The sequence below is a fragment of the Sorex araneus genome, chromosome 2 (assembly GCF_027595985.1).
Source record: "Sorex araneus isolate mSorAra2 chromosome 2, mSorAra2.pri, whole genome shotgun sequence".
Classification (NCBI taxonomy): domain Eukaryota; kingdom Metazoa; phylum Chordata; class Mammalia; order Eulipotyphla; family Soricidae; genus Sorex; species Sorex araneus.
The window spans coordinates 312,983,384-312,997,855 of NC_073303.1; the positions used below are offsets into that span (position 1 = coordinate 312,983,384).

The following is a 14,472-nucleotide window of genomic DNA, read 5'->3' on the forward strand; positions in this document are numbered from 1 at the left end:
AGATACATTAAACTTAAAGGATTGGTTCTTCCTGGGGACATCACGCTATATGTTCCAGACCACACCCTCAGACCAAATTAGTCTTTCCTAACCCCAGCAGGGTTACTTCTTTTGGGGTCATGGCGGAGTTTGTTCTATGATCATGCTCCTAATTTATACTTATGGCACTTAGCTTCTCCCTTTCCAATGCCAGGCTAGTTTACAGCTTGCCCTGGGTCCATCCAGTCTCTTTGTCAAGACTCTCCTTTTGAGGGTGTTAGGAAGTAAGGAAAACTGAGGCTTAAATTAGGTAAATATGATGGATGTCCAGGAGTAAATATTATTTAGAGTCAATTAACTCACATATTACAAAAGCATAGCATCAACTATCTTCCTGTGTCTATTTTGTAAAATGGACATTGCTAAATAAATCATGCAAAAGACATCAAGGAAAGAGAAAGACAATATAGGATTATTAGTGTTTGATAGAACTGGGTGTGCCTCAGGTGCTCTGTTGTGGGAGTAACTCAATAAACCTAAGCTCCCTGCAGGAGGAGCAAGAACAACCCAATGTTATACAATAACTATGTATTTCATGGAGGTTCAATAAAACAAAAAAGAATAAAGAAAAATTATAAAATAATGTAAACTGGGCATAATTGTACAAGAGTTAGGACACGGTACATAATCCTGGGTTTAATCCTTTGTATTACATGGTCTCTTAGCATTACCCTGGATAGCTCTGGAGGGCCCTGAGCACCACTAGGTTGACCTTAGTGATCCCTGGCATCAAAAGAGCTTTAACAACAGCACATACCTGGATTTTAGCATGAAAATTATGGCTGATAGCTGGGAGTGTCACCTCAATCCCTGAGCACTACTAGGGAGCTCCATGCTCAATAAAATTTAACAATAACACAAGTGTCAAAGAATGAATGAACTGATAAAGAAACTGTAATATATGTACCCACATGGACTACTACTCAGCTATTAGAAAAATATGAACCATACAATTTGCCAGTTCATGGATAGAACTAAAGAGTATCATATCAAATGAAGTCAGGTTAGAGAGACAGATGCAGAATGATCTGTATCATATGTGGAATATAACAAGGCAGCATAGCAAGAAAACAACAAATGGCCAAAGGAGAGTTAGACTATGGAACTGAGCTCACCAAAAGAAGGAATAAGGGGTGCTGGGAGGAATCCTTGTACATTGGTAGCGGGAGGAAGACACTCTGATAGTGGGTGGGTGTTGGAACAATACAGCCAGAAGCAATTATTAACAGTACTGTAAGCGATGGCCTCACTAAAAGTGGGAAAATTAAATGATGAAATGAGAAAATAAAATTAATGTATAATAACTAAATTTAGGTCATCATGCAATTTTGTTCAAGAATACTGTTTTTTTTCTTGATAACATAAGAAAGTCATGTTAAATGAAATGACATTTAAGAACTTGAAATGTATGTGTGTGTATGTGTGTGTGTTTCTGTGTGTCGATTTGTGTGTGTATGTTCACACACACATACACACAGTATAATAGAAAGCATGTGGTTTGTTTTGGAAAATCTCCCATGTGATCCTGAAAATGATTTATATTCTGATGCTACAAAGTTTTGGATTCTTTAAATATTATTTAGTTTAAATTACTTGATAATATTTTTTCTATTTCCTTTCTGATTTTTCTGTCTAGCTCTTTTATTAATTTTTAAGACACAAAGATTTGTATTTCTATATGTGCTTTTACATAATTTTTTTCTCATTTTACTAATTGTTGCCTCAGGTACTTTGGGGATGTTTCATGTTTTCTGATTTCATTGACTCTGGTATAATATTTTTATTATTAATATAGGCACAGCTTTATTATGTTTATTCAAAGTGTGTTTTTCATAATTTTAACTATTAACTTTCCTCTTTTTTTTCCAGTCTCAGGGATCAACTCCAGGGCCTCACATACACAAGGCAAGTGCTATACTGCGGAATTGTATCTCTAAACTTCTCTTTCAATTTAAAAAGTATTATATATGACATGTGTTTGGTTGTTAGTCTTCAAAGATGCCTGGCTGTTTTTTCCTCTAAATTTGAGTGTTTAGTCCATTCATTTTATTTTTCTGATTTGGGGGTCAAACCTAGAAGTGCTGATGATGGATATTCCTAGCTCTATGCTTGGGGCTCACTCCTGGGCCAGTGCTCAGTGAACTATACTGTATTGTGGACCAAGACTGAGGTTTTTGCCTACAAAGATGTACTCATATCATTGAGCTTCCTCTCTGGTACCGCATTCACATTCACAATAATGTAATTACTGATGTGGCATACAACACCTTTTGTCCATGCTTAGTAGTACTCATGGGCCACCCCTGCGCCTTTGCCTGGAGGCTGCCTGATGCTGCATGGGGGGCTACATGTGGTGCTGAGGATTCGATCCAGGTTGACAACCCAGGCCACTTGCAAGACAAGTCCCTTGACCACTGTAATAAGAGATGTCAAGATTTTTTTTATGTGTTATTGACGTTACTTTTTGATGTGTCTTTGAATATATGCACAAATTTGTATTCATGTATTTAGAAATTGTTTTAGGTAATACAATATTCATTTTACAGGTACTAAAATAAATGCGTATATTTTTGCTCTATTTTCTATAAATAGAAACTCCTTTGAGTTTGTCATACATTAATATATTGGGTAAGTACATAACACGATAAAATTTATTGCTGCACATACACGTGTTTTTACACTAAATTAAAAGAAAAGTGTATATTTAGGATATTTTATTTTTATTTTTCTGGAACTCTGTTTTCCAGATTTCAGACTTTTCAATCTTGGTATCTTTATATTTTTAGATTTTCTACTAGCTTGATTTTTGGTAATATTCTAATGTATAAAATTTATTATAACCATCTTATGAAATACATATTTTTAAATTTTGTAAATTATTATCAATATTGGAAAATTCCAGAGTTATAACTTTTAACTTCTGTATGTGTAGAGACACATCAATGTTATCTCTTCATTATAAAAATCTCTTTTCCTGCTTACAATCACCTGTCTCTTTTCCCTCTTCTTTCCATCTGGTTGCCACCAGTTTTTCAAAAATGTAGGAGTTAATTTTGTTGGGTTTTGCCTTTTTAAAAATGTATTCATATTTCAATAGTTAAAGCATCCAATAATGTTCATTCATTTGCTTCATTGTTCATTCATTTAGTGTTGTTGTTGGGGCCTCTTCTGGCAATATCTGTAGTACCACCCCTGACTGGGGATCAAACTCCAAGCCTCACACAGACAGAGCATGTAGTATTCAACTTGAGCCATAACTCTTATCCACTTCCCATTTATTTCACTGAACGATCTCCTCAAATTCCATCCATTTATACCAAAAGGCACCATTTCATCTGAATATTATTACATTGCATACTATATAAACAGAAACTTCTTTATCCTAGCATCTGTCAGTGAACAATTAGGTTGGTTCCATAGCTTGGCTTTGTTAATAATGTCACTATAAACAGAGAAATGCAAATGCTTTTCAAATTTTTGCTTTCATGGCTTTCAGATAAATGCCTCGAGTGCTATCCTTCTGTCACATGCTGCTTCCATTTTTAAGGAATTTCTACCCTTTTATATAGAACCTATGCTAGTTTACTTTCCCACCTACAATGTATCAGATTTTCATTCTCTCTATACATGCCTCTCAAGACTTGTGTTTTCCAATCTTTTTGATATGAGCCATTCTAGCAGGCATGAGGTGGTATCTCTGTGGTTCTGGTAATCAATAATGTTGAATATGTTTTCCATGTACCTGTGAGTCATTTGTGTATCTGTCTTTGAAGAAATGCCTATTAATTTATGCAAGTGGTCTGCTCATTTTTTAAAAAATTTTGTTTTCAATGAATCATCGTGAGGTAGTTACAGACTTAACAAATGTTTGTCCTTATGTTTCAGTCATAAGATGATAGAGGGCCCATCCCTCCACCAGTGCCTGTTCTCCACCACCAATGTTCCCAGCATCCCTCTACAACCAATGTTCACAGTATCCCTCCCATTTCTCCCACCCTCCCCACCTCCGAATCTGTGGCAGCATTTTTTTAAAATTGGGTTTGCTTTTTCTGAATGACTTCACAATATATTTTATGTGCCAATTCTTAATAAAGTATTAAGATAAAAATAGGTAGTTTCATATGGAAAACTCTTTTATGTCCAAACAATTTCCCTTTGATTTAAAAATCAGAATTTCTTCCTAATGTTATTGAGCAGTATTTGCTAAATTAATGTTTTACTGATTTATATAGCAAAATTAAGTTGCTTATATGTTATATTATTAACTGTTTTTTTACTTTATGTATATTTCATTTTAAATTTTTTATTATTGAGATACAATGCATTACAATATTTTTTAGATGTTCATCATAAAACTATTTTATATATTCTACAATAAGTTTACAGTTAAAGTCTAATCCTATCCTTCATCAAAGCGTGCTCCCTTACTCCTGATATTCTCTTCTGCTTCCTCTATTTTCAGAAAACTATATATTTGATGTTGTAATCTAAAAAGTTATTTGTATTTTAATTTAGTTCATTATGCTATTTGACATTTTTATATGCAACATGTTGGCTGGAGCTAGAGTGCAGCTGGTAGAGCGTTCGCCTTGCATGCGGCCGACCTGGGTTTGATTCCTCCACCCCTCTCAGGGAGCCCAGCAAGCTACTGAGAGTATCTTGCCCACATGGCAGAGCCTGGCAAGCTATTCATAGCCTATTTGATATGTCAAAAACAGCCTATTTGATATGTCAAAAACAACAAGTCTCACAACGGAGACGTTACTAGTGCCTGCTCAAGCAAATCGATGAGCAATGGAATGACAGTGACAGTAATATCCAACACATGACATTATTGCCTAATTTTCTTTTTTCATGTAGCATGTTTCATTAAGAATCCTACTTTTTAGATCCATTCATATCTTTGCAAATAGCAGATTAACAAAAATATTTCATTCTGTATATATAGCATGTCTTTTTGTCTAATTATCAGTTCATCAGCTCATCAGTTCCACTGCTTCTAACACTTGACTCTTTATTATAATTATTTACTGAAATAAGCAAAATTATTTTTATAATTTCCATTTAAATACCTATTTGTGGGATAACTGGATCATAGGTGATTCATATTTTAAATGGTTTGTCAGATTACTTTTAATAATAGTTACATTATTTTCAGCCCAACCAATTATCTCCATTTATTAATCAGTCATTTTTTAACAATTTTAGGATCATCCCATTAAAATTTTGACTGTGAGTCTACTTGTCCATATTGGGACTAAAATCTCAGATTGTCATGAGAGCTACAAGTTTTCCCCCTTTAATATACAGTCACATTTACTTGTTTAATCATATATCACTGCACTTTCAAAATCCTGTCTTCTACTGAGAATGAAGTATATCTGCAACAGAATTTTTTTTTCCTAATTAACAGTGGCAAATCTGGAAAGGGAAATACCAGATAGGAATATAAAAATAACTGCATACAAAGGAAACATAAGCTCTTGCTTTATGTAAAGTTGTAGTTGTTTTTCTTGGGCCAATATTTCTGAATTTGTTTTGTTTGCTTTTATTTATTGTGTGCCTTCAAGAGTCCAGCCCAGGTTCAATCCCTGGCAACACATATGGTCCACGAACACCTCCAGAAGTGATTCCTGAGTGCAAAGACAAGAATAAGTCCTGAACACAGCCAGTTGTTGCCAAAATAAAAAGAAAACAAACCAGAAAGCAATTTACTGTGATATTTTTTCTATGGGAATGAATTATTTATTCACTTCTTCACTATAGTATAGATGGAAAACTAGCTCTTCTGTCTTAAGATTTGTTAAGAATTTGATGTTATCAGTAATTGAATTACTTGTCTCTTACTTACCCATAAGAAAGAGACAAGTAATTCTTATGGGTAAGTAAGAGACAAGTAATTCAACTACTGATAACATTACAGTAAATATGTTCAGGTCTAGGTGAAATGACAACACTCATTTGAATGTGCTACTTTATGATATTTCTCAGCTTGATACATATTTTTCACAAAAGCTCCCCAAGTTCTGTCTTATTTTAATTATTTGTATTTTTGTCCTATTACCAATAATGGCATTGATTTTGACTGTGTTGGCACTGACTTTGATAATATATTTTTCAGTAGAAAGAAGGAATGCACAAATAAAATTTCTAGTCATTTTTCTCTCAGTCAGTTAAATGTGCTTCAACCAACATTTCTCAAGTACTTAACCAGTGTCAAGCAATGTTCTAGTTGCAAAGTGTGAAGGACGGTATTGCAGGGTGCAAATTGAAAGAAGGTCATGTGAAACAAAAATGCAGAATAATATATTGCTGCCCCTAGCAAGGAGTCTATAATCACAAAAGGGGAGTCAGACATGTTTAGTCAAATGTGACCACAACTATTTACTGTTCTGACATATGATGCTAAAACCTCAATAAGCATACAAATAATTCTTAATATGCATTAAAAAAAGGGAGATTACAGATTCCAACTTAGTTTGGTGGAGCTGAGATTTGATGTTTTTAATCAGGTTCTGAATAATATGTTTCTGCTTATTTAACAACTATACTTTGAGGAACAGAGATGTGGCATATGTGATAACAGCAAGTATTATACTTACTATTAAAAAGTTTTGTTTTTACAAACATGTAGGGTTTCTTTCCTCTCATTATGCGTATTACTTAGATGAATGTAAGGACAACCTTTAAATCATCCCGTCTTTGATTTGCTAGTGCTTGGTCACTTGAATTCTCTTTTGGGGATTGTGGTTCGCCTTCCAAGCAGTGTCCCGGCTACTTCCTGTAATACTTGGCTACCAGGACCAGGTGGTTTAAGGTTAGGACTTGTGATAGATTTGGGAACCCTGTCCAGTGCATACAGAGGAACTGAGTCAAATAAAGTGAAGGAAATAGGAAAAGTTTATTGGGGTGTGCTTTAAGTAAACTCCATGAACCTCAGGTGAAGTTGGGGTAGAGCTGTGCCCTGGGAGAAACAAAGAGGGCTTTTAAGTTGTCTTGGGCAGGAAAATGGGAGAAGGGCACAATGACCCATGGAACCAGTATGCTTGATCTGGCCTGTTATCTGTAGGGGATGAATGTGAGGAAGCATGGTATACAACCTGGTGACTTCCTGTCACCAGGTGGGACATAAGTTCTTTCTTCCACTCTGGGGACAGCGTGATCCCTGATTTTGGAATGTTGGCATTTTATCAGCAGGTCGCCATTTAGTCCCGTTACTATTTTGTCGAGCAAACCTCAACACTTGGTGATGCAATGCTGCTCTGGGCCACCAGGGCATCCAGTTGGTACTTGGGGGTATACCAGTTAGAGTTTGGGGATCATGAAGTGCCAAAGATTAAACTCAGTGTATTGACCAAGCAAGTTATGTTCTCCCGACTCTTAAGCAATCTCCTAGAGCCCTTAAATTATCAATATCAATCTTTTATTCAAAATCTGCTGTTTATTAGTGTTGGCATGGATTCAGGGAGAAAGGGACTCTCATTCATTCTTGGTAGGAATGCCCACTGGTACAGCATTTTTGGAAAACAATATGGACATTTCTCAAAAAACTAGAATGGAGTTCCTACTTGACCCAGCAATACTACTTGTGAGAATATGCCAGGGGGTCCGAAAATACACAGCAGAAACACCATCTGCACTACTATGTTCATTGCAGCTCTATTTACATAGCCAGAATCTGGAAACAACCTGAATGCCCAATAACAGACAAATGGATTAAGAAGCTATGACACATTTACTCAATGGAATACTGTGCAGCCTTTAGGAAAAATGAAGTCATGAAATTTGCTTATAAATGGATGGACATGGATCTTATCATGCTGCGTTGAAATGAGTCAGAAGGAAAGGGACAGATATAGAATGACTGCATTCATTTGTGGCATGTAATATATATAATGCATATTCAATATGCCAAAAACAGTAACAAGTCTCACAAAGGAGAAGTTACTGGTGCCTGCTCAAATGTGTATGTATAGGTATATATATATATATATATATATGTATACACACACACACATATATATATATATACATATATATGGAGACTAATATCCATGACCAAGGGAAACAAGGGTTAGAAGGACTGGTCACTGGTTGGATCTAACCACAAGTGTATATGGGGCTGAGGATAGGTAAAATAGAGAAGAGAACTATATGACAATAATAACTGGGAATTATCATGCTGGACAAGAACTGAGTGTTAACAGTAGGTAAAGAGATATTCTTGATAACATTTTATTATCAATATTGCAAACCACAATACCTAAAAGTACCAGGGGGAGAGAGAGAGAGACAGAGACAGAAACAGAGACAGAGACAGAGAGACATAGAGATTGAGAAAGAGAAAGAAGAAAAGCACCTGCCATAGAGGCGGGCAGGGAGTTGGGGTGGGAGATAATGGGAGGGAACCTGGGTCACTGGTACTGGGAAATGTACTACACTGGTGAATGGATGGGTGTTGGAATACTGTATGACTGAAATCCGATAATGGACAGCTTTTTAAGGTTCTATCTCACAGTGATTCAATAAAAAATGTTAAAAAATAAAATAAAATAGAATCAGCTGTTTTTGCCCTCCCTTTTAAAGCACTGTATATATATATATGTATATATATATATTTATCATAGATGATTTTCCAGTGACTTTTTTAGGTATATAGCAATTGAAAACTTGGCACTGTTTTTTTTCTATAAACTTATATTTATTACACAACAGTATAGACAATCAACAGAATAGTAATATAGAAAAGACTGTTAGCAGTATGCTTAGACTAGTTACTAAAAGGGTAAAGAAAAATACTAGAAATTTGGATCAAATGTAAGTAAGTTGGAATGAATTCAGGAAGGGAAGGTAGGAGTCAATTTAGCAAAGAATGTGAAGATAGGACTCCAGCGAATACTGGGGAGTGGACCCTTATAGAGTCAAACTCATGAACAAAGTCAGACATGGAGAACAGCTTGGGAGTTTGAAATGGATCTACAGGTAAAGTTGCTTTCTGGTGTGTACTTTAAAGCAGTGAATGCTTCCCTCCATATTTTTATCACTGAGAAATGTCCATTACTGCTTATTCAGTCTTTACCACACTCATTATTTTTACTCCTTTAGGCATTTTTTTTTGCTCAAAATAGCACATCTATTTGAGGTTTCTATAGTGCAAAGGATTTCCATAATTTGAATTGTATATACCCAAGATCACTTCCCATCTCTGCCTCCATGCAAAAATGGAAAATTTATGTGAAGTCTCAGAATTTTATCACCAAAATGAGTTGTAATGAGGACTGAATGCTGTGTTGTTGAGATATTTGGTATAGTACTCATCCAAGCTAGATTAATTAACTCAGTAGATGATAACTATAATTTATATGTCAATTTATAATTTATATGTCAATATTTTATTTTATTTTTAAATTTTATTGAATCACTGTGAGATAGTTACAAGCTTTCATGTTTGGGTTATAATCTCACAATGATCAAACACCCATCCCTCCACCAGTACACTTTCCCCACCACCAATATCCCGGGTATACCCACCTCCCTTTTCAACCCTCCCTCTGCCTCTATGGCAGACAGTATTCCCCATACTCTCTCTCTACTTTTGGGCATTATGGCTTGCAACACAGACACTGAGAGGTCATCATGTTTGGTCCATTATCTACTTTCGGCATGCATCTCCCATCCCAACTGGTTCCTCCAGCTATCATTTTCTTAGTGATCCCTTCTCTCTTCCATCTGCCTTCTCCCCTCTGCTCATGAAGCAGTCTTCCATCTATGCGGAAATCCCCCTGGCCCTTGTATCTACCATCCTTAGGTGTCAGCCTCATGTGATGCTACCCTACACTACACAAATGAGTGCAGTCCCTCTATGTCTGTCCCTCTCTTACTGACTCATTTCACTTAGCATAATACTCCCCATGTCTATCCATTTATAAGCAAATTTCATGACTTCATCTCTCCTAATAGCTACATAGTATTCCATTATGTAAATGTACCAAAGTTTCTTTAACCAGTCATCTGTTTTAGGGCACTTGGGTTGTTTCCATATTTTGGCTATTGTGAACAGTGTTGCAATGAATATATAGGTACAGATATCATTTCTACTGTGCTCTTCTGCACCCTTGGGATATATTCCCAGAAGTGGTATTGCGGGGTCATATGGAAGCTCAATTTCTGGATTTTGAAGGACTGTCCATATTGTTTTCCAGAAAGGCTGGAACAGTTAGCATTCCCACCAACAATGAAGAAACATCCCTTTTTCCCCACATCCACACCAGCACTGGTTGCTTTTGTTCTTTTGAATGTGTGCCAGTCTCTGTGGTGTGAGATGATATCTCATTGTTGTTTTGATTTGCATCTCCCTGATGACTAGAGATGTGGAGCATTTTTTCATGTGCCTTTTGTCCATTTGTATTTCTTTTTTGAGGAAACTTCTGTTCATTTCTTCTCCCCATTTTTTGATGGGGTTGGAGGTTTTTTTCTTATACAATTCTACAAGTATCTTGTATATCCTGGATATTAATCCCTTATCAGATGGGTATTGGTAAATATTCTTTCCCATTCTGTGGGCTCTTTCTGTAGTTTGGTCACTGTTTCTTTTGCAGTGCAGAAGCTTCTTAGTTTGATGTAGTCCCATTTGTTTATGTTTGCTTCCACTTGCATGGTCAGTGCTGTTTCGTCCTTAAAGATGCTTTTAGCTTCAACGTCATGGAGAGTTCTGCCTACATTTTTTTCTATGAACCTTATAGATTCATGTCTGATATTAAGGTCTTTAATCCAATTTGATCTGACTTTTGTGCCTGGCATTAGAGGCCAGAGTTCATTTTTTTGCAGGTAGCTATCCAGTTTTTCCAGCACCACTTGTTGAAGAGGCTTTCCTTGTTCCACTTTGCATTTCTTGCTCCTTTGTCAAAGATTAAGTGGCCATATATTTGGGGATCTGTGACAGGATATTAAACTCTGGTCCATTGATCTGCAGGCCTATTTTTATTATTTCCTTCCTCCTATTGGGCTCCTTTTGTTTGTTATTCTCCAAGCTCTTAAGCTAGCTCTTTCTTCCTGAGGAATGCTTGTAGAGCTATAAACTTTCCTCTTAACACAGCTTTTGCTTTGTCCCATAGGTTTTGTTAACTCGTGTCCTTATTGTCATTCGTTTCCAGGAATCTTTTGATTTCCTCTTTGATTTTCTTTCTAAGCCACTCATTGTCCAATAGTGAACTGTTTAATTTCCAGGTGTTTGATTTCATTTTCTGTTTGTGTATGTGATTTATTTCTAATTTCAGTGAATCGTGGTCTGAGAAGATCATTGATACAATCTCTATCTTCTTAATTTTATGGAGGTATGTTTTGTGGCTCAGCATGCGGTCTATATTGGAGAATGTTCCATCCACACTTGAGAAGAATGTATATGCAGCTTTTGGAAGATGAAGTGTCCTGTATATATCTACTAAATCCCTTTATTCCATTTCTTCCCTCAGATGCTGTATGTCCTTGCTAAGCTTGAGTCTGGTTGATCTCTCAAGAGGTGATAAAGCAGTGTTGAAGTCTCCCACTAGTATTGTGTTGCTATCAATGTCTTTCTTCAAGTCTATGAATAGTTGTTTTAAGTACTTTGCTGGTCTTTCATTAGGTGCATATATATTTTGTATTCTTCGTTCTTCCTGTTGTGCAGATCACTTTATCAATAAGAAATGACCTTCACTGTCTCTTGTGACTCTCTTCAGTCTGAAATCAATGTGGTCTGGTACTAAGATGGCTACACCAGCTTTTTTATGGGAGTTATTAGCCTATAGGATTGTTTTCCAGTCTTTGACTTTGAGCCTGTGTTGCTCTGACTGTTGAGATGTGTTTCTTGCAGGCAACAGAATGTTGGGTTCAATTTTCTAATCCATCCTGCCACTCTGTGTCTTTTAATTGATGCGTTTAACCCATTGACATTGACAGAAATTATTGTTATGGGGTTTTGTCCCATTTTTCTGCTGAAGTGTGGTGTATTTGAGGGTCCTGTCTTGTCTTAAAGTAGCCCATTCAGTTGTTCTTGTTACCATGGTTTTGAGTCTATGAAGTTTCTGAGCTGTTGTTTATCTGTGAAACTGTGTGTTTTTCCTTCTGTTATGAATGAGAGTCTAGCTGGGTAAAGTATTTTTGGTGAGGCATTTATTTCATTCAGTTTTTTCACTATATCCCACCACTGTTTTGGGGCCATGAGGGTTTCATCAGACAAGTCAGCTGTGAATCTTAAGGATGCTCCTTTATAGGCAATTTATTTCTTTGATCTTGCTGCTTTCAGGATTTTGTCTCTATCTAAGGTTTTGGTCATTTTATCAGGATGTGTCTTGGGGTATTTATATTTGGATTTCTTCTAGTTGGTATCCTTCGGGCCTCCTGAATGTGGTCACATGTTTTCTTCAGCTCTGAGAACATCGTAGTAATGATGTCTTTGACAGTTTCTTCTTTATCAGGGTTTTCTTCCTGTCCCTCTGGGATGCCAATAATTCTTATATTACTCCTCTTGGCTTCATCACGATCTTCTCTTGCCATATGTTCCCAGACTGTCAGTCTCTTTTCCATTTTCTGTTGTTTCTAGACCTATGATTTCTAGAGCTGTTACTCTGCTGCTGAGGCCGTCCAATGAGTTTTTTAATTCTCCTACCAGGTTTTTCACGTCTGACATTTCCATTTGTATTTTTCCCATCTCTACCTTCAAATCTTCTTGTATTTTATTGGTATTGCTTTCCATTGTTTCTTTTAGCTTCCTAAACATCCTCAGTAGCTCCTTTCTAAATTCCTTGTCAGAGAGGTTGTATAGCACTTCATTGCTGTTGGGGTCTTCTGGGCTAGCCTGTTCAACAAGTAAGCTTGGTGGGGATCTGTCTTGCTTTACCATTGTGACCTATGTGGCTCAGCCCTGAACATTCACTGATATTATTCTGTTTATGATGCAATATTAATTTAGTTGGGCTTAATAAGATATTGGCTAAGGTTAAGCTAACCTGGTGAAAGTTCTAGCTAAAAGGGTAACTTCTGGTTCTTGTGGAATCTGGAGGGAAGAGAAAAACTCGTGGCCGAGTTTGTGGCCGCAGCCCGGGCAGGAGTCACAACCCAGGCTGTTACCTAAATTGGGTGGCAGAGAGAGCACGGAACAATTCAGCTTTGGATGTGACACGGTGTCCCTCAATTCCCGTCCCCCGAAGAACAAGGATGAAAACCGCTTTCCTGGGAACTGGGCAAAAACACGGCTTGGTGTAGGAGCCCCAACCTGGGCTGGTACTTGAGTTGGGTTGCAGGGAGCATGCAGAATGATTTAGCTTTGGATGCAGTGCAGTGTCCCTCAATTCCCATCCCCCGAAGAACAAGGATGAAAATCAGCTTTCCTGGGAACCGGGCAAAAACGCGGCCCCAGGCAGGAGCCCCGACCCGGGCTGGTACCTGAATTGGGTGGCCTCAATTTTTATTTTTAAGTATAAATAAAATATATTGAAATTTAGCAGCCATAGATCAATAATATATTACTTAACAAGTGTAAATTACTTATGATGGCCTATTAGACTTTTAATTATATTTTATTTCTTTTTAATAGGAAAAATCTCAAATATTATTTAATGTAATAGATGCTGCACATCAGTTTATTAAAGAAGATAATCGAAATGAATGCAAAAGGCATCATTTTGGTAATGAGATTAGTAAAAATGATCATAAAGCCGAATCTTTACTTTTGCAGGGAATGAACTCGGAGGTAAGGAGAAGAAAATATAATAATCTTATGTCATACATGATCTTGCCAGTGGCCATTCCTATAGTTAGAGATTTACAAATGATTTTATTGCATTGTTGGTTATTAAGAAGTATTTCATAAATTACACACATTTACTATAAATATTTTAAGATTATTCTGAGTAAGACTATATTTGGATGACCCTGTGATTATGTTGCTTATTAGATATTTTCATCAATTCAGAAAATGAGTATTTAGTGAGAAAATTTTGAAAAAGCAATAGCAATTTTTAGTTGTCATTAGCTAGGATTTCAGAAAACCTAGAACTACAAAACCTTGCCAAACACTTTAGGTGACAATTTCACAGTTATTTAAAATAGTATTCATACCGAATTTGGCAGTTACTCAGATTGAATACTGATCCCACAGTTTTCTAGGTGAATTTTCATTTTTATATCTGTATTATTATTGCATGATCTTTATAAAATAAACTTTCCTCAAATAATAAGACTTGCATCAGTTTTAATTCCTTTAAATGTCATTTAGTTTTTCTTTGTAGTTCAGCAATCATGAATAATTGGTCAGTATCATACAGTATTTGGTGACAAAGTCAGACTTAAAATTTGCTCTATTGAGATCCAAAGCCATGATAGAGGACCAAATATATTCTGACAGAAGGGGAAGTAGTGTGTGACTCCCTTTTCTTCAGTGGCTAGTACTGAAGT

At 36.3% G+C, this 14,472-nt stretch overlaps 1 protein-coding gene across 1 annotated transcript in view; it reads left to right on the forward strand.

Moving 5' to 3' along the window:
* The window catches only part of ZBBX (zinc finger B-box domain containing), a 146,407-nt gene that overhangs the window by 88,009 nt on the left and 43,926 nt on the right, over positions 1-14,472 (forward strand). Inside the window, 1 exon segment of the mRNA XM_055124803.1 lies at positions 13,613-13,768. Within this exon segment, the coding sequence (XP_054980778.1) occupies positions 13,613-13,768 (156 nt within the window).